This window comes from Musca domestica, unplaced genomic scaffold (genome assembly GCF_030504385.1).
Source record: "Musca domestica strain aabys unplaced genomic scaffold, Musca_domestica.polishedcontigs.V.1.1 50, whole genome shotgun sequence".
NCBI lineage: Eukaryota > Metazoa > Arthropoda > Insecta > Diptera > Muscidae > Musca > Musca domestica.
In genome coordinates, this window is record NW_026712347.1 from 2,057,826 (window position 1) to 2,080,531 (window position 22,706).

At 35.7% G+C, this 22,706-nt stretch overlaps 1 protein-coding gene across 1 annotated transcript in view; it reads left to right on the forward strand.

Moving 5' to 3' along the window:
- LOC101898198 (matrix metalloproteinase-2) overlaps positions 1–22,706 on the forward strand; it is a 527,659-nt gene that overhangs the window by 495,579 nt on the left and 9,374 nt on the right. Inside the window, exon 3 of the mRNA XM_059128418.1 lies at positions 374–528. Within this exon, the coding sequence (XP_058984401.1) occupies positions 374–528 (155 nt within the window). The remainder of the gene's footprint in view (positions 1–373; positions 529–22,706) is intronic.

The following is a 22,706-nucleotide window of genomic DNA, read 5'->3' on the forward strand; positions in this document are numbered from 1 at the left end:
CTTTACTTTTCCTAAATTAAGAGATAGCAAATCAGTAGCGGAATTCTCTAACACATTTTTTGAGTTACCGACAATAGGCGTTAAAATTATGATCTACCGTTAAATACCAATTTTGTCAGCTTTAACTTATTTTTTATATCAAAATTTTGGTTTTCAAAGTTAATGATTTTTGTCTGTTACTCAAAAAATGAGTTTGGGAATCCTACTGCTGAACTATAAATAAATTATATGAGAATGGGCCTATATATATTTTATTTATTTATTTCTGTATTTATTTACGTTTTATTAAGGTTTGCTCTACTATCTTTCGAAATCAATTATTATCGATCTCTGCTGACGTTATCAATACCTTTTCATTTTATCAATTTTTTAGGCGAGATCACGGCGATGGTTATAAATTTGATGGTCCTGGATATGTCTTGGCTCATGCCTTCTATCCCGGCGTTGGTCGAGGAGGAGATGCCCATTTTGATGATGATGAAAATTGGGCCTATGATCCTGAACCGGGTGCTGATAACGATTCAAGTGGTAAGTTTATGTAAAGGAAGTATTTATACGTTGAATTTATTTCAATATCATGAAAGTAAGGTATCACATAACCCACGAACCTAAATAAATATGATAAAAAAAATTGTGACGTGCCAGGTGTGGATTATATTGATTACTTCCTTCACTTTGTATGAAATATGTAATAATTTATAGAAAATATAGTGGACCGAGGTGTTTAATTTTCACACTTTATCTATAAAATATTGGTATGGAAAAATTACAAAAATATCAAACATTTTGATCCAACATTATATTCGAAATTATAAATTTCATATTCATATTTCTGATTGATAAAAGTATTTCCGTACAGCAAGTTGTAAAGAATCGTTGACTTGTTTCGCAAGTTATAACAGAAACAATTAAAAAAGCTGGTCGAGCCAAACTTTGAATACCCTTTACCATTTGGAACGAATTTGGCAATTCTCAAAGACAATAAAACCCGTTAAAAATTCTGTTAAAATCTCAAAAATACCGAATGTAGCTGTTATTTTAGGGTCTATACGACGGCATGGACCTGCATACGTAACTTTTGTCATAAGCCATCTCAATATTCAAATGCGAAACTTAAAAAAAAAATCGGTGAATAATGTAGCTAAATTCATCAAAATACCGAATATCGGGAGGTACCGTTATATGGGGGCTTTACGAAGACGTGGACCTGCACAGACAATTTTCTGTCGTAGGCTGTACTATCCATTGCGAACTTCAAATACCAAATTGGAAACGATTCCAATTAATAATGTCGCTAAAATCATCAAAATACCGAATATCGGGAGGTACCGTTATATGGGATCTATAGCAAAACGAGGACCTACATGGTCCATTTTCAATACCAAAAGTCCTGCAAACATAATATACATTTGAGTAAAATTTTATCAATCTAATTCAATTCGTTCGGAAGCTAGAGTGATTTCCAGAGACGGACGGACATCGCTAAATCGACATAGAATTTAATGCTGATCAAGAATATATATACTTTGTGGGGTCTAAAATGTATATTTCGAGGCGTTACAAACGGAATGACAAACTAGATATACCCTCCATACTATGGTGGAGGGTATAAAAAGTATTGAAAATTGTGACGCTTTGGATTTGCGACCGGAAGAGGTTCGCAGATAGGTATCATCTTCACAACAGATATTGTGTTAGCAAAAAAGGTTGTATGTGTGAAATTTGAAGAGAATTTGGATGCTTATTTCGCTTTCTTTAAGCGTGTTGTTTTTCAAAATCATGAAACCTTTGTGGGGGAGGTACCAGTAGGAATGGTCCGATCTCTACCATCTTTCTAATAGAACTTGTGTTTATGGAAATTTTGAGATGTACCAAGTCTGAATGAAATTGGATGTTAATTTCGCGTTATATGACCCTCATGGACATTCAAAATTTTGACCTTTGTGGGGCAGATACCGATATATCCCATCTTCACAGCCAATCTTATGTTAGTATAAATAATGGGATGTCTCAAATATGAAGAGAACCTGATGCTTTTTTCAATTTTTGTAATCGTTTTGATTATCCAAAATATTGACCCTTTGTGGCGGAGGTACCAGAAGGAATAGTCCGATCCCTACCATCTTTATAACAGATCTTGGGTTGATAGAAATATTGAGATGTGCTAAGTCAAAATGGAATCGGATGTTAATTTCGCGTTTTATGAGCTTTATGGATATTCAAAATTTTGACCCTTTGTGGGGGAGGTACCAGAGGGGGTGGACCGATATATTTCATCCTCACGCCATACCTTACGCTAATAAAAATGTTATGTGTGTAGTTTGAAAACAACGGGATGCTTATTTGGGATTTAAAATCGTTTTGGTTTTCCAAAACTCTGACCCTTTGTGGGGGGGGGGGGGTACAAGAAGGAATGCTCCGATCTCTAACATTATTATAACAAATCTTGTGTTAACAGAAATAATGAGATGTGCCAGGTCTGAAAGGAATCGGATGTTGATTTTGCGTTTTACAAGCTTAAAATGAAGTGATGAGGGTTATTTGAAGGCAGTCGGACACTTATATCATATTTTATAAGAGTTATTATTATCCAAATTGTGAGGGAGGTACTGGATGGAGTTAACCGAGATTGTCCATTTTCGCACCTGACCTAGCACTGATAAAGATAATACGTTTAGAAAAGTTGGAGCGAAATCGAATTATCCATTCTATCTCTGTCGGACTCTAAGTTTGGATCAAATCGAATACCGCCATCTACAGTTCTCGAACAGCCAACCTGAGAGACGGTGGTACGGACAGACATTGCTAGATCGACTCCAAATATCCTGAAACAGATTTGGTCCGAAGAGATCTTGGGTCTAAAACCGATATTTCGATGAGTCACGTTTTGGCCGTATCAAATTTAGCCATATGTCTGAGGGTATAAAAACTCGAGTGGATACTTTTGACTGTCATTCCCTGTACGTAGATTGCTTTTAGACGGAATGTATGGTACAGATTAAAGATCTGTAAGCTTTCTATATGAAATGACTTCGTTAACCTTGCCTTGGTGTCATATTAACCTTATATTTTATACTAGTCCTTTACCTACATAAAAACGGAAAAAAGAAAATTATATCTCTTTTTCATTTAGCCAAGAAAAGATTTTTGATTGATGGCAATTTAAAGCATCATATCATTTCCAGTTTGTTTTTTTGTTTTGCTTTCTCTCCTTCATTCTTTGCCGAGCATTTCTGCATTTCATTTTCCACCATTACTATTTGCCACATTCAGTCAATGTCATTTCGTACGATTTTCCTTGCCCTGCACCTCCACCTTGCCCCCACTTTGATTAATACTTTGAATTGAATCTTTCTTCGGATTTTTTTTTTTTATTCATTCATTCTTCAGCCTTCTACTCAGTTTTGTTTTGATGCCATTGGGCCAGAAGATTGTTGAATATTTCTTTCTCTCCCCGTTTTGTATTGATTTCAATTTGTCTTTGTTTGTTGACCATTTATGGGGGTTTTTTAGACGCCCGTTAACAATTGTGTGTTTTTTCTTCTTTTTGCTTTGTCTTTGGCCTCCAGGCATTTTCCATTATCCGTTTTGTGTCATTTTATCTTTGGTTTCGTTCTACGCACGCATGGACACACAAACACACACGCAGTCAACGAATGTAGTATTGATATTTAAATCAATATTTTAGTTTTTTCCTACATCATCGTCGAAGTAATTTTTCAATTTGATGTGTTTCTCCTTTTTCCGATATCCTTCCTTTAGCGCCAGGATATGCTACACTTACATACATACAATGTGGCATTTCATTTTGGTTCTTTGCTTTAACTTGCCATTTTGGCCTTAAAGATCTTTGGCCATTGTCTTTATTAATTGATTCTTATGTGTTCGGTTTTGGCTTTGAGTTTATCTTCCATGTGAGTGTGTGTGTATGTGTGTGTTTGTATGAATGTTTGTGACATTTATATCAATTTACCACTTCCTGTTATTATTACTCGCTCGCCACAGGATACGCATTCATTGCAATGACTTCCGTTACATATGGGAAATGGTAATGACGCTGACCGTTGTTTAAATTTGTTGATACTTTTAGCGGTCGCATTTATTACTTTATACTTAAAGATAATTAAGTTTGATAAGTTTTGCGAAAGCGTATGAAATCTGGTATGTTCTCCCAGATGGCATTGTGATTCCCAGGCCTAGAGCGATAAAAAATTAAGAAGTAGTCATATATAGCATCATATGTAAAAAGGCGTCTCTCTCTCTCGCTCTCTCTCTCTCTCTCTCTGAATCCGAAAGAGTAATCTATCAACAATTTATTTTGTAGCAAACTAACTAAAGCCCAGTTTACACATCATATTAGAGCCATATGTAAAATAAATTTTCATGTTTTATATTTAGCATTTTTAGGATACTTTTAGGCGCTTACAACAATTTTCAATTTAATACAAGGTGGCGCAAACTTCCGATGTTTTTTGGGTGTAATTAAAAAAATGAAAAACTAACTTTTTTGTGGATTATTTTTATTTGGTCTTTAAGTTGTTATACCCTCCACCATAGTATGGAGGGTATATGAAGTTTGTCATTCCGTTTGTAACACCTCGAAATATACATTTTAGACCCCACAAAGTATATATATTCTTGATCAGCATAAAATTCTATGTCGATTCGCGATATCCGCCCGCCTGTGGAAATCACTCTATCATCGGAACGAAATAAATTAGGTTGCCAAAATTTTACTCAAATGTATATTATATCTGCAGGATTTTTGGTATTGAAAATAAGTCATGTAGGTCCACGATTTGGTACAGCCCCCCATATAATATTACCTCCCTATTTTCGGTATTTTGCTGATTTTAGCGACATTATTCACCGGATTGTATCAAATTTTGTATTTAAAGTTCGTTATGGATACTACAGCCTAAGACAGAAGATGTTTACGTCTTCGCATTGCCCCCATATAACGGCACCTCCCTTTATTCGGTATTTTGATGACTTTAGCTACATTATTGACCGATTTTTTTAAGTTTCACATTTGAATATTATAATGGCTTATGACAAATGTTGCCTATGCAGTTCCACGTCGTCGTATAGACTCTAATATAACGGTTATATTCAATACAGGGTGAGATAAAAAAAACTGCAACAAAGTCAAACGCCATAATATGTACATTTTTTTAATTTTATTGAATGAAAGCAAAAAATGTCGGAAATATCATCAAATTTTAGGATAAGTTTAGATTTGTTTGAATTGATCACATTTGGCACGAATTATGGCCTTCAAACGGCCCACGAAAACTTCACACGCTGCCCGAATGTTGCTCTGCGGTATTTTGGCCCATTCCCGACGAAACGCTTGCCTGAGGTGATCGACAATTTGGTATTTTTTAGTGCCAACCTTGCTTTCCAAAATACTCCAGAGACAATAGTCCAACGGATTGGTATCCGGAGATTTTGGTGGCCATTGTGCGCTGGAAATGAAGCGAGGCACCTCATTTTGTAACAATTCTTGGGTGGCGCGTGCTGAGTGCGATGATGCCGAGTCCTGTTGGAATGTCCAAGGTCTGCGTCCAAAATGTTTGCATGCCCAAGGCTTTAATACACCCTCCAGAATATGTTCGCGATAATATTCGGCATTTATTCTGATGCCACGGTCGATTAATACAAGCGGAGAGCGACCATCGGCTATTTTGGCGACCCACACCATCACCACGGCCGGCGCTTGAGTTCTGGTGGCCAACCGAACGTGCACATTTTCAGTTGACCTCATGGGCAAGTACACACGATCATTTTGTTCGCTTACAAACTGCTGGACATCGAATGTTTTCTCATCGGAGAAAACCAAATTCGGCAGTTCACCACTTTCGGCCAAGCGAAGCAAATCTTTCTAGACTCAGGTCTACTTTCCTTCCGTTGCGGTGTAAGTTCTTGCACTTTTTGGAATTTCAATGGCTTTAACCCGAGCTCATTTTTCAATATTTGCTGAATGGAATATTGCGATATGTTCAGCTCACTAGCCATAACGATTGCCACTTGTAGTTTTCCAGCCAAATATAAAGAGATCACACTATCCCGCTTGAGTTCCATCTCGAATAACTTTTTCTCTGGGAAATTCTCACCAAAATGCTTTTGTACGCTTGTAAACAATATAATAAACTATCACTGGAATAATTTTAACAGCTGTCGGATGAGTGGCTTAAAAATGACAGCAGTCTGAAATTGGTTGCAGTTTTTTTTCATCTCAAACTGTAATTTATTATTTTTGTAAAATATGCCGCTTCTTTACTTTTCGAATAATTTCTTCTAATGTTGAGTTTTTTTCCGTCCACTTCCTTGACGTCGGGCTACGGTATCAGTATCACGGTAACGAGCGATGGTACGAGACACAAAAGATTCATTCACATTTAAATGCTGGAGTCCTCTAACGATAGCCACTTGTGGTTTTCCAGCTAAACATAAAGAGATCACACTATCACGCTTGAATTCCATCACGAATAACTTTTTCTCTGGAAAATTCTCACCAAAATGCTTTTGTACGCTTGTAAACAATATAATGAACTGTCACTGAAATAATTTTAACAGCTGTCGGATGAGTGGCTTAGAAATGACAGCAGTCTGAAATTGGTTGCAGTTTCTTCATCTCACCCTGTAAAGTAGATTGATAAAATTTTACTCAAATGTATATTATGTCTGCAGGACTTTCGCTTTTGAAAATGCGTCTTGTAGGTCCACGTTTTGGTATAACCCCCTCATAACGGTACCTCCCATTATTCGGTATTTTGATGATTTTAGCGACATTATTCGCCGGAATTGTTTCGAATTTCGTATTTTAAGATGTTAATGGATACTACACCCTAATACAGAAAATCTGTGCGTGTTCACATCTTCGTATAGCCCCCATATAACAGTACCTCCTGATATTTGATCTTTGATGATTTTAGCGACATTATTCACCGGAATCGCTTCAAATTTGGCATTAGAAGTTCGTAATGGATACTACATCCTATGGCAGAAAATTGTCTGTGCAAGTCTTCGTCTTCGTATAGCCCCCATATAACGGCACCTCCCGATCTTCGGTATTTTGATGATTTTAGCGACATTATTCACCGGATTTGTTTCAAATTTGGTATTTGAAGTTCGTAATGGATACTACAGCCTATGCCAGAAAATTGTTTGTGCAGGTCCAATATGTCTTCGTATAGCCCACATATAACGACACCCCCCCCCCCCATATTCGGCATATCGATTGCGTCACGTGCAGTGTGTGCCGTTGCATCCCAACTCATCGAGTTGCGGCAAAAAGAAATGGTTGATCATTGCTTTGTAGCGCTCACCATTCACAGTAACCGTTTGGCCCTCGACGCCTTCGGAGAAAAAAGTTCCGATGACTCCTCCAGCGATAACAGCACACCATACAGTGACTTTGAGCGGGTGTAATGGCTTTTCGTGGGTTACATGCGGATTTTCAGTGTCCCAGAAGCGTAAATGTGCTAATTTAAGTATCCGCTAAAATGGAAATGGGTCTCATTACTCATGATTCTATTTGTTGATTCTATTAGACGCGATTGGCGGTCAGCAGGTTACAGCTGATGTACCATCTGGATTTTGTACGGAAACAGCTTCAAATCTTGTACCAAAATTCGGTGTAAAGACCGTCGACTAATATCCATTTTCATGGCACGTCGTCTGGTCGATGTCGACGGCGTTTCCATGACATCCTCGGCAAGATTCTCTGCAGAACGGATACTCCGGGGTCTGCCACGCCTGCAGCATCTTTTGTTGTGCCAGTCTCTTCGAGGCGAGCGGCTAAACGCCGCAGTACTTCACCCATTGGACGTCCAGGAAATCTGCCACGAAATTCACGTTGTGCCAAAGCCATCGACCAATTATTGGACAAATAAATAGTCACCTATATTCCGGGTTCTGTAGCAGTGTAGCGTAACATTGTTTATTAACGGCTATTTCGCATGTGTTTACTACAAAAATGGCAAAACAGAACTGACATTAGCGGTCAATCGTAAAATTTACAGCATTTCTGATAGGAGGATTAATTTTGCACCAATTTGTATATAACAAATTCATACTATATTTACACTACACTAATTCTATAAATATTTTCACTTATACAAAAAGCTTTTCTTTTCATTTTAAATATTCTGTAGAGCGCCTAGAAGTATGCTATAGAAATACAAACGAAATGTGGAGAAATCACTTTACACATGACTCTAACATGATGTGTAATCTGGCCTTAAATAATTTCCCCACATTCATACCTTTTGTATTATTTCTCCCATTAACTTCCCAAAACAATTCGTCACCTACCTCACCCCCTATACATTTTGACCCTAGTCACTTAACTATTATCGACATGCTTGTGCATGACTTAACCAGTTTTTATAGTAATTAATTACATTAGTACTAAATGCAACATGATAATGCGGTTTTTGCACTGAATGAACTGTGGCACGCCGCACACCCGCACAACTGGGTGCGAGAATGAAATTATATCGAAAAAATATTACACAAAAAAAACCGAGTAAAACGAATATGTTCTAAACCGCGATAGTAGTAAAATGATTACAAAAAATAAATAGAAACAACAGCACGCACACAGCCACCAATATGCTCGCATGCTCACATGCGGTGGTAGACCAACGTCAATTCGTTGAAATTACGCCGGTACGCCCATTTCGCAACTACAGCGAGGGCGAAGTTTTGTGGATAAAGTTTAATATGCAGCCGTAACGAATTGATGCAATACGCTTCTGTTATTATATTTAGATGCTTTTGAATTATAGATTACTTGCATATTGTATAGTGCTCCGGAAACATATTAACACTATTATACTTTTTAAAAATACACTGGCAGAAATAATAATAATTTGTTTACAGCATCAGAATCTCATTTACTATATCGAATATGGCAATCCTTTCCAGCGAACAAGGCATTGCCATTTTCAAACAAAAAAAATTGATGTCAAAAATATTTACGTAAGACGAGTGGCATATTTTACAAAAATAATAAATTACAGGGTGACATGAAAAACTGCAATCAATTTCAGACTGCTGTCATTTCTAAGCCACTCGCCCGACAGCTGTTAAAATTATTCCAGTGGCAGATCATTATATTGTTTACAAGCGTACAAATGCATTTTGGTGAGAATATTCCAGAAAAAAGTTCTCAAGCGTGATAGTGTGATTTCTTTATATTTGGATTGAAAACCGCAAGTGGTTATCGTTAGAGTACTCCAGCATTTAAATGTGAATAAATCTTTTGTGTATCGTACCATCGCTCGTTACCGTGATGCTGATACCGTAGCCCGACGTCAAGGAAGTGGACGGAAGAAATCAGCAACATCAGCAGAAATGGTTCGAAAAGTAAGGAAGCGACTTGATCAAAACCCGCGTCGCAGTTGCCGAAAATGGCTCGTGAGCTGAACATATCACAATATTCCATTCGGCAAATATTGAAAAATGAGCTCGGGGTAAAGCCATTGAAATTCCAAAAAGTGCAAAAACATACACCGCAACAGAAAGAAAATACACTCAAAAGAACTAAAGAGTTGCTTCTCTTAGCCGAAAATGGTGAACTACCGAATTTGGTTTTCTCCGATGAGAAAACATTCTTTGTCCAGCAGTTTGTAAACAAACAAAATCATCGTGTTTACTTGCCAAAGAGGTCAGCTGAAAATGTGGCCACCAGAACTCATGGTGATGATGTGGGCCGCCATAACAGCCGATGGTCGCTCTCCGCTCGACCATGTACATCAGAATAAATGCCGAATATTGTCGCGAAAATATTCTGTAGGGTGTATTATGCCTTGGGCACGCAAAAATTTTGGCCGCACACCTTGGACATTCCAACAGGACTCAGCACCATCGCACTCAGCACGCGCCACCCAAGAATTGTTAGAAAATAAGGTTCCTCGCTTCATTTCCATGGTACAATGGCCACCAAAATCTCCGGATACCAATCCGTTGGACTATTGTGTCTAGAGTATTTTGGAAAGCAAGGTTGGCACTAAAAAATACCAAAGTGTCGATCACCTCAAGCAAGCGCTTCGCCGGGAATGGGCCAAAATACCGCAGAGCAACATTCTGGCAGCGTGTGACGGTTTCATTGGCCGTTTGAAGGCTATATTTCGTGTCAAAGGTGTCCAACTCGAACAAATCTAAACTTATTCCAAAATTTGATGCTATTTCCGACATTTTTTGCTTTCATTTAAAAAAATGTAAAATGACTTTGTTGCGGTTATCTAATCTACTCATATTTGAAAAGACATTTTTTTTTTGACATATAAATGTTCCCAAGTGTTGATGCATCTACCTGTATTCTTCTACCATGCTCCATTCTGTGTATGATGTAGGGTACAAAACTGAGCGAATGACGGACCCTATGAACCTAGTATAAGATGATCAATATCAGGGTAGTTGGCACTGATTAATTTATCGAAATCAATGAGCTAATGTAAATGTTAAGTTTTGAGAATGACAGGTGTTTTAATTACTCGCATTATTTAGATGACAATAATTTTACGTTTTTGAGGGGCGACATCTTAATGTTGAAAGGCCCAGCAAATTCCACTCCCGTATAAGTGAAAGGGAGTGAAAGTGTGACTCGTTCCCGTGGAAGAGCTCCTGATTATGGAACTTCTGCTTGTAGATAATGCATTTCGTGCATTCTCTTATGCATTTTCTTATGACACTTCGGAGCCTTGGAATATAGTACGTCTGTCTTATCGCTCTGAGCATAATGTTGTGTTCTGAGTGAAGCAAAGTTTCGTGAATATATTGGATTAAAAGTTTTGTTAGGCCGCATTTTGTAGGTAAAAGGACATGGTGTCTCTCATTGTAACTCAACCCAGAGTTATTCAATTTTCCTCCTACTCGAATGAGACCGTTTTCATCTAAGAAAGGGTTTAAACAAAGAAGTGTACTCTTCTTGCTGATTGGCTTGGCAGTTGTTCGTAATCAAGAGGATAAAATGTTTTTTTCGCCGAAACTATCATTCTCCGTTTAGCATCTATAATTTCTACAGTCGTAATTGGATCTTCGGTAGTAAAAGATATTCCAGGGTGGGTTCGGCATCGACGTCATTGAAAAAGACGAATGATTTGCACTATAGCTCTGATAGTTATATTAAAAGATAAAACCCGTTTGAGAATGTCTTTCTCTGACCATGACGAATTCTGTTCTTTATCTTTAAAAAGGAGCGTGAAGGTTGATGTCTTCTTGGTTTCTATAGTTGGCGGATCGAAAGTTCCTGGTTTTGGCCATTCTTTTAATGGTTTCCGAAGCTAGGGTGGTCCATGCCACCATAGATCGTTTTCCTTGAGTTCGTATGGTGTGCAACCACGAGAACAAATATCTGCAGGATTTTCATCAGTACTTACATGACGCCAATCTTTGCTGTTGCAGATTTCTTTAAGTGCCAAAATACTATTTTTTAAGCGACTGTGATCTTTCTGAAGCCATCCAAGCACGATCGACGAGTCAGTCCAATAAAACTTCTTATAATCGTACCGAATATTAAGGCCATTCCAGCTTCGCCAACAGTACAGCTCCGCAAAGCTCCAATTTAGGGATTGTTAAACTCTTTAGTGGTCCAAACTTTGTTTTCGCTACCAGCAGGTGGCTGGTTGTTCTCCTCGTTGGGTGCTCAATTCGTATGTACACAACTGCACAGTATACTTTCTCAGAGGCATCTGAGAATCCATGTGCTTGTATTGTAGCCTCAGGAGAATAACCTATCCACCTCGGAATTTTTAGTTCACCTACATTTGGCAATGATTCCAGAAATTTTCTCCAGAATACCATAATACTGGGACGAACCGCTTTATTCCAATAAACTTTTTCTTGCCAAAGACTTTGCATAAGTATCTTTAGGACTACTATGACGGGCCCTATCCATCCAAGGGGATCATATAACCTCGCGATCATTGATAGAATATCTCTTTTAGTAGCCACCAAAGTGCTATTAACCTCCTGAACCTTGTAGAAAAAAGTGTCATTCTTCGCATTTCAGCGAATTCCTAGGGTTTTCGTAGTACTGGTTTCATCAAATTTCAAAAAGCTTCATCAAGAAGATCCTCCCGGGCCAAATTTTCTAAGAGTGCTTTGCAATTGGATGCCATTTTCTTCAGAGAGAAGGCTGCTCCCCTTAAAGTTCTAATAAGTAGCCTTTGCTTATTACGAGCTTCCTCTAGATTGTACGTTAAATGTATTGCGTGTCTTCGTTAAACGCGTATTTGATGTCTCGGTGCAAATTATTCTTATGATTTACTTAACATTAGAGATCCCATGCATTTATTCTGACAGTGTATCAGAATTCACGTTCCCAATGGCCGTGTAAATATTGGCATAGTTCATAATTTCGCAGTTTATTATAACACAATTTGAAAACTATAATATTCTGCACACTAACACAGAAATATATACACACACACACACACAATATTCTCAACTAACATCCATAGGCATTAAAATGCACAATTTAAATATGTAGTTGGATGGTGGACTGGACGTTTTAGGCGAACAGGAAAAAAATTATATTATTTCACCCTCACCTCTCTCTCCATCCATACCGAACATGTAACATATGCTGGCAATCAGTGGTGGCAGACAACAACGGACATAAACGTTAAATTCTAATGGTTGGGACACCTCGTCAGTCGCTTTTTGGTTATACTCCCATACGATGTTGGCCACAATATGTTGTTTTATTTATGACATCCCCACATGAATTGGTATTTTATGTGGTCAAATTTTCACATTTCGCATTTTGGTCATTATTTTCTCTCGCACACACACACACACACGAACACACATCTACTATTCAACCAGGTTTTAGTTCTAACTACCAGCTTGATGGAGCAGACCAACAGCTAGCTAACCCACTTCATAGGTTTATGTATGCATGTGTAAACACCATGCCAGGACTTTTTTTTTGTGATTTGTGTATTTTAATTAGTTTTGGTTGAAACCACTATCGGATGTAGAAGTAAGGTTAGATAAATATGCAAAACAACAACAACAACGCGAACTATGACAACAAATTCTCACCTCTGCGTGCAGATTAGTGTAAATCATTGAAATGTGTAATACGACCATTTTAAATTGAAAATCAAATTATTTGCACGGCGGCTGAAAAGTGAGCACATTGAATGGGATCTTTGAGTATCGTTGGGAATATCGAAGCCAAAAAGAATGACTATGCAATTTAAGCATTAATTTAATTAAGTAAATAACAAGTAAAAAAGCTGTAAGACCGGCCGGGCCGAACTTTGATACCCTCCACCATTTGGAACAAATTCTGTTAAAATCTTAAAAATACCGAATGTAGCCCTTATATTAGGGTATACACGACGACGTGGACCTGCATAGGAAACTTTTGTCATAAGCCATTACAATATTCAAATGCGAAACTTGGCATCAAATCCTTGCACAGACTATTTTTTGTAGTATCCATTGCGAACTTCAAATACCAAATTTGAAACAATTCAGGTAAAAAATATCGCTAAAATCATCCAAATACCGAATATCGGGAGGTATCGTTGTATGGGGGCTATACGAAGACGTAGTCCTGCACAGACAATTTTCTGTCATAGGCTGTAGCAGCCATTACGAACTTCAAATACCAAAATTGAATAATGTAGCGAAAATCCTGGAAATACCGGGGTAGTGTTATATAGGTGCTATACTGAAACGTAGATCTTTATAGATATGTAATAGTACGTTTATGTTGTAAAGGTTTTATAAACCCCAGTCGGTTTAACATGGAATATGGAACATATAACTGTTTTACGTGCCTAGGAACGCCGAGAATAATAGATTTTTTTATTATTTTTCTAAAATTTGCCAGTCGCCATACGTAAACATTTCAGACGGGAACATATTGTTTTGAAAAATTATAAGGTTTAGTACTTCAGAAACGGGTTGCCATATTTGATTTAGAAAAGGAGTCAACCTCCATTGTTTTGCCATGATGTTATAAATTATTTTTTTTTTATTATTTTATCTTAGTTCGGAACAAAGCACAAAAATAGTTGCTTACTTAGAAAATATTGTTGATATTTAATAATGAAGAGTGGAACAACGAATCATACATCATGTGAACCTAGTATAAGAGGTGATGAAACATAAGGCAGTTCGCATTGATCAGTTAATGTGCCATAAGCGAAGAATATAGGTAGACGCATCGACACAGCTGCTGGGACAATGAGCTGTAAAACCAATTTTGGAATTGAAAATGTTGAATGATAAATTATTTAAATTTGTAAGAATTGTTGAAAAACGCGAATTATAATAACCTCCAAATATCATAGGCTGTAGTATGCATTACGAACTTCAAATACCAAATTTGAAACAATTCCGGTGAATAATGTAGCGAAAATCTTGGAAATACCGAATATCTTGGTGTAGCGTTATATGGGTGCTACACCAAAACGTAGACCTATATAGACAATATCCTTTCAGGGGGTAAATTACTCAGAGGGAACTCCTAGTGTGGATTTTCAGACTATTCCGATGTAAAATGTGGCCCCAAATGATGAAATGTCCAATATCGGTGGCACCATTGTATGGGAGCTATACGAGAATTTTACGCTAATCAAGAATATATATACTTTGTTCGGTCTAAAATTATTATTTTGATGAGTTACAAACGGAATGACGAACTTAATTTACCCTCCATACTATGTAGCATGGAGGGTATAAAAACATAAGTGTTTGATAGCAAGAATTATGAGTCATATGTAAAATGGCAATTTTGACATACACGCGGAAATACACATGGATACATACAGGTGACAGCACATATGTTAAACCCTTAGCTTAACTAAGTGAAGAAAATATAAGCTGGGTATGTCGGATATCATTGTTTATGCTTCTTCTTATTGGGAGAAAAATAAAGCTTCTAGACGAAGTGTTGACAACGTCTCATAAATAGTAAACAAAAGTGATGACATGGCGACACATAACACCAGGTTTTTAAGAGGGCGTATTTCATAGCAGTTTTCAAAAATGCGATAATGAAGTAAAAAATCAAACGGAAGTTCGCCGTGAAGTCATTTGGATCCCATGTGACAATAACTTCGAATCAGTATCACTAAAACTGAACCAATTTGTCTAGACTTTCATCTCTTCTACAATTTTTCCGTTTTGGGGAAGCAATTAAAATGTAAGTTCTCCATGACATAACTGCCCCTTTCCTCATCCAAAAAAAAATAAATCTTTATTAAAATTTATGTGGGTATTTATACAAAACTAAAGAACTGCATCATAAAATATCAAAAGGAAATTACAACAGCTACCCCAACTAACTACGCAAGACATAATCAAAAAGATGCAAAAAAACTATTTGAACTCAAATTCCAACGAGTGGAACAATTTAAATAGACTGCGACAATAAATTCAGCTTTGAGGGATATCAGCAGCACCAGTATTTATGGAAAAGGGCACAACATCCTTTTGCCAGCAATAAAAACAGCGCAATAGGGAAAACTTTAAGAAGCTTATAAATTTTCCTGCAACTTCTTTCCAAATGCCGTTTTATTATCACACAGCCCTTTTTACTCTTGTGTCAGTGTCATTGCCATAGCAACACCAAACAGAATAAAGGCGCTTTCCGCTTTGCAAAACATAAAATGGTAACGCATTACATAAAGAAGTCAAATTGATAGTTTTTTTATTGACTTTTCTTAAACTTTTGCCTTTCGCTTAGCAGTTCGAAGAATAGTCCAAACTTTTATTGAATTATTATTTTAAATTTAATTTGATAAGTTTAAACTTGATATAAGTAAACTTTGAACTACATAGATGTTATTATTACACTGCCTTTACACGGTGACATTTTTTAACCATGCCATTTTTTTTTTGTTGGTAAAAGGTGTAGAGAGACAAGGATAGAAGAAAAAATGGCACGATAAGCCACCGCACAGGGTTACATGCAATTTTCTTTGCATTTCTCTTTTTGCTTCTTCCGAATTTTTTATGATTTTGACATTTCATATCGTTTCTTTATTGTAATTTTTGATGCGTTTCTTTTATTGTGATGTTATGTTTTTAGTGACTGAATTGTATAGTGAATTATATGAAAATTAATTGGAAGTATTAAAAAGTAAAAAAAGAAAGTTAAAATGAAAGTTAATAATGCAATATTTAACACCTCAATAACTTTTTCCATCATTTCTTCTTTAGATTTACACATTTAATTTTAAATCACTTCTTTATAAATATCTGTTACAAACAATTAGCTCTATACGAAATACTGAATAAAATAAAATGTCAGAAAAAATGCCAGGCACTATTATCGTAAAATGCCACCGTGTAAAGGCGAGAAGATTTACGCAGAAATTTTAAAAGAGAATTGATAAAAATGCCAGCTAAAAATTGCACCGTGTAAAGGCAGTGTTAGTATTAGAATAGTATGTAGATTTTAGTGAAGTTAGCTGTAAAAAAAAAGAAAAAAGAATAAGAAAATGAATTAGTAAAAGGAATAATAAAAAAGTTAAGTTGTTGTACTTACCGTCAAACAAGCCTCATCGTCCCTTTAACTTTCTTTGAGATCAAAGAATAAATAAAGTTTTTTTTTTTAATTAAAGTGGAACAGTCCTACTATCGTAATTATTGAAAACTTAAATTGAAGTAATAATTCTCGGTTATATTTTTAATACGTGGCAAAAATTTGTTAGCATCCACTGTATATGAAAAAATGCGAGATAGTAACCAAAATAATCGAATTAGTGTGTATGTGTTAGTAAAATACAACTCTGATTTAAAAGTACGTTTACACTTACTAAATCGAGTGGATTTCAACTGTCAATTCCATTGCGCATACGTCAAATGACATCCACTCTCAAATCTGGGATCTCATTTGAAGTTCTCGTAGTAAAATTGACAGTTGAAATCCACTGGATTTAAAAATATAAATTTTTACAATGAGATGTTGTGAAATGATTAATTTTGAAAAAATTCTAAACATATGATTGCATGACTTTACCTCCTTAATTCTACCATGATTCGACATGGGAAATTACAGAAATATTCAGAGCTCAATACTATACAGGTTGAGATAAAAAAGCCTGCAACAAAGTCAAATGCCATAATTTTTACTTTTTTTAATTTTATTGAATGATAGCAAAAAATGACATATTTTAAAATAAGTTTAGATTTGTTCGAATTGGTCACCTTTGGCATGAATTATGGCCTTCATACGGCCAATGAAACCGTCACCCGCTGTCCGAATACTGCACTGCGGTATTTTGACCCATTCCCGGGGAAGCGCTTGCTTGAGGTGATCGACACTTTGGTATTTTTTAGTGCCAACCTTGCTTTCCAAAATACTCCAGGCACAATTGTCCAACGGATTGGTATCCGAAGATTTTGGGGGCCATTGTGCGCTGGAAATGAAGCATTTTGCAACCATTCTTGTGTGGCGCGTGCTGAGCGCGATGGCGTTGAGTCCTGTTGGAATGTCCAAGGTCTGCGGCCAAAATGTTTGCGTGCCCAAGGCTTTAATACACTCTTTAGAATATTTTCACTCTTTGGCAAGTAAACACGATCATTTTGTTTGTTTACAAACTGCTGGACAACGAATGTTTTCTCATCGGAGAAAAACAAATTCGGCAGTTCACCACTTTTGTCCAAGCGAATTTTTGGAATTTCAATGGCTTTACCCCGAGCTCATTTTTGCGATATGTTCAGCTCACGATCCATTTTTCGGCCACGGCGACGCGGGTTTCGATCAAGTCGCTTCTTTACTTTTCGAACCATTTCTGGTGATGTAGTTGTTTTCTTCTGTCCACTTCCTTGACGTCGGGCTACGCTACCAGTATCACGGTAACGAGCGATGGTACGAGACACAAAAGATTTATTCACACTTAAATGCCAATTCCAGCCAAATATAAAGAAATCACACTATCACGCTTGAATTCCATCACGAATAACTTTTTTCTGGTACATTCTCACCAATATGTTTTTGTACCCTTGTAAACAATATAATAAGCTGTCACTGGAATAATTTTAAAAGCTGTCGGACAAGTAGCTTAGCAGTTTTTTCAACTCACGCTGTAAATGCCGCACAGCGACTTTGGTGTGTACCGCAGTACCAATGTAAAAACCCAGAGATGCATTCCGTTAGTAATTTTTAATACAATATATTTTTAAGGATTCAATGAACGTGGATTTACGAAAAATGTTTTTATCGATACGCAGAAGTTGCACACATAGTGTGATACAATGGACGACATTTAAATTTTTAAATACAACACTTAGGCAACAAATAGGGATCGCTGTGATCAAAAAAATACATATGTGTCATGGTAGAATAATTCAGGCAGATGCACCAACGCTTGAGAACATTGATATGTCAAAAACGTATTAATGATTTTTCTGAAATAAGTAGATTTTCATATGTTTTCTTATATGACGCTTATCGGAGGTTGTTAAGATATACATTTAAAAAATACAAATTTGAACAATTTTTCATTCACAATTTTCAATTTAAAAATTTGTTTGACAGTCCATTGTCCCAGCAGCTGTGTCGATGCGACTACCTGTATTCTTCTACCATGGTTGTGTGTAAACATATTAAATTTGCGATATAAAGACATCCATAGGCCCGTTTTTATATTTTTTTTATAGTACTTTAGGCAAAGTAAATGATAAAGTTCACATTATCGGGTTTTCATTATTACATTCCTTCTTTAAAATAAAAAACATTTTTTTCAGATATATGCATGGTAGAAGAATATAGGTAGACGCATCGACACAGCTGCTGGGACAATGAACTGTCAAACTAATTTTGGAATTGAAAATGTTTAATGAAAAATTATTTAAATTTGTAAGAATTGTTGAAAACGCGAGTTATAATAACCTCCGTGTAAGAAAACTTACATAAATCTACCTATATTTGAAAAAAAATTTAAAACTTTTTGACATATCAATTTTTCTATCATGGAAATATGGCAAGCTTTTTGTAAATGTAACTGGTTGTCACTGCGTTTTTTTCACAATGGCATCTTCATCTTATTTTAAAATTTATAAACAAAGCTAATTTGTAACTCATTTCGTGAAGTAAATTTATAATTCTATGCTTTAATACGAAATAAACGATTTGCGTTATCCATTTTTCATTGAAATACATTTTGCTTTTATTGCCATATTATCAATATAAAATATGGCAACATGAATTCAGTAAATTGTACGTTAAAAGATAAAGGGAAGATGGTCTGATATTTTGCTTATCAGACAGTTCATATTTAAATGAAACTTGTAATTACAAAAAACTATTTATTTTTCCGACAACATAATTTGTTATCCATCGGAAAGATGTAATAACCGGAAAGAATTATATTTTTTAAAAAAATTCAATATAATTACAATATAAGCAAAGGAAATAAAAAGAAACATATGCAAGTGTGTGAAGCAAGAATTTTGTGTCATATGTAAAATGACAATTTTGACATACGTACGGAAGTATACATGGATAATAAAAGTGGCAGCATATATGTAAAGCCCTTATCTTCTATTAACAGCTTATAGTACGTTTATGTTGCCATTGCATATACCTCAAATAAATCTTCAGAAAGAAGATTACCCGGAAAATGGCTCTAATGTAAACATGCCATTAAACCCTTTGAGAGTAAATATCTTGATTTAACTTTCCTTTGTTTACATTCCAATGAAATGGAGACTCAAATTGACTGTTCTACAAACTATGAACTATTTCAAAACAGGATTGCTACTTAATAACTTAATTGCTCCTTAATGCTACTCCTTTGGCCTGGTTTTATGAAACCCTTTGAGCTGACTGCAAAAAAAAGCGCCCTAATAAACTACACTTAGTCCATCAGCAGGCACAAGGGATAATGAGGCTAAAAGAAATTCGTTTAGATACTCTATGTGAATGATTATTGCGAAATATGTGTAATTGTCGAAAAAGAAAAATAGAAGTAGCGGCTACTTTGATATGGTTTCGAACCCAACTATCAGCCATCATTTACAATCAATGATGGATATGCAACAATAACAAATAATGAGCATGATACATGTTGCCAAAATAGCTAAACCTATCCTCTCACTGACACAGACAATGTGTAAATGGGAGCAACAGGATTGGCTAAACCTAACACGCACACACACATTAATGCTTTACAATCTAATTTTCATCACATCATTTATGCGCTGAAAGGGATAAGACCACAGCTTTGCACCTTACTGATGGATAGACAGATAGACGACGAACATATGGGTAGACAAGACCGACAGACAGGCAGCTACATATAAGGATAGACAGATCGACCCAAAATTAACGAATATTTGATACCTAATTAAGACACATGGGGGCAGCATCAGACATGGAAAATGGGCCAACAACATTGCCCTGCTAATAGCCATGACCAAACTGATAATGCTTCAAAATACAAGGAAAAAATTATAACAAACAGACAAAATAACGGATATGCATATCTAACCATTCATGGCATTTCTACGATTCCCAATAGACTAGAAAAACCAGTCCACCCCCCAAAAAATGTAAATGTTACCCCATTTGATTTGGTGGTGGGGATGCTGGGGTGTCGAAGACTATTCACATGTTGAAATATTACTGCAAAATCTTTCCATCCTCCAGATGAATAGACGGATGGATGGATGAGTGATTTGTATGAAATTGATTGATGATGATGCAAATAAGGCTGACGACTGACTGACGGTGAGTGAATGAGCCGTCTTTTTTTGCCACTGTTATTAGCTGGGTGTGAATGGCGGCCAACGGTCACTGCGCTACTGTTAAATAGAGTGAAATATAAACGAAAAATGAATTGGGTTTTCCCTAAAACATAATTCCAACATCCATTGAAAATAGAATCCATTCTTTGATGATTGATGAACTAAATTGGACGTGTGAATAATTCGATTATCAGTTAAATAAGCGAAAAATTTTTGTTTTCTATAAATTGAGTTTGATTTGAAAATGATTTGTAATGTTTAATATTGTTAATATTTTAAAGAGATATGAATTTAGCATTTTTTGGTGGAGATGCATAGCAGAAAACAAAATGTAAACAAACTTTGACTCTTTGTTTGATCTGGTGTAAATGTTGCTTGAGAAGTTTTTGCAAACATTTGCACGCGAGAGAGCAACTTCTCTGAGTACAAGTTACTGAGTAATTGTGTGATTCACAAATGACCAAGTTCATATTTATAGTTCACAGAAAGGAGCAGTTGAACTAGTTCAGGAAAGATCGTTAATATAACTTAATCATGGCAGAAAAATACAGGTAGATACATCAACGATTGGGATCACTGGTATGTCAAATTTTTTTTTTAATTTCTTTTCAAATATAAGAAGATTTTTATATGTTTTCTTATACGACTTCATTCGGAGGTTATTATAAAATGCCTTTTTCAACAATTTTTACAAATTTAAATAATTTTTCATTCAACATTTTCATTTTCAAAATTGGTTTGACAGTTCATTGCCCCAGCAGCTGCGTCGATGCTACCTATATTCTTCTACCATGAACTTAATTGATGACTATACTAAATGTAGGCTTACACATAAATCTTTACCCGGATTAACCCTGGATAAATATTTGTATGTTAACCATGGTACATGGCAGAAGAATATAGGTAGATGCATCAACGCTTGGGAGCATTGATATGTCAAAAAACTTTGGATGTTTTTTCAAATATATGTAGATTTTTATATGTTTTCCAGGCTATTATAATTCACGTTTTTCAACAATTTTTACAAATTTAAATAACTTTTCATTCAACATTTTCAATTCCAAAATTGGTTTGACAGTTCATTGTCCCAGTAGCTGTGTCGATGCGACTACCTGTTGAATGAAAAATTATTTAAATTTGTAAAAATTATTAAAAAATGCATATCATAATAACCTCCGATTAGCGTCGTATAGGAAAACATATACAAATCTACTTATTTTTGAAAAAACGTTTAAAAAAGTTGACATATCAATGTTTTCAAAAATTGATGCATCCATGGTACAATGATATCAAGGCAGGGCTATGATACCATATGATTTTAATTTTTTTATTTTCTTGGCTTAATATGTCATCTTTATTTGTTTATGTATGTGTTTTCTTTTCAAAAACAAAAAAATTGTTCAGAAAATATTCAAATTCGGGTGTTTTCAAAATGTTTATTTCAACGTATGCATCGACAAAATCTAGAGTTTTTGTAGCGAAATAATCCTTAAGAGATATATAGTACATGATTTTGAAAAGAAGTGTTGACCTTTCATTCAGTTATCGCGGTTTTCAACTATTTATTCAAAATAAATGCAACAAGTTGTTTGATTTTTTATTATTTTGATACTAATTCTGACATTACAAGCCAAACAGGTAGACCTCTGTACTTGCAATTTTTTCAAAGTTGGCCTACCTTCTCTTCATTGTACCATGGATGCATCTATCCGGAAGGGTCTGACCTTTTGCTTAAATGAAATTTGTAATAACGAAAAACGATTTATGTGACCGACAGTATCAATTTTTTATCTATCGGAAAGATTTAATAACCGCCCTAAGAGTTTGCAAAATCTTAATAGAAAAGTTAACTCAGTAAGAGTTACCGGTGATATCAGCTGATTGAAAAACAGCTGCTTTGTGGCCCATGCAAAGGTGTTTACAAATTTCTGGCAATAATTTAATGATTTTTCAAATAATTAACGTTTGACGTTGCATTT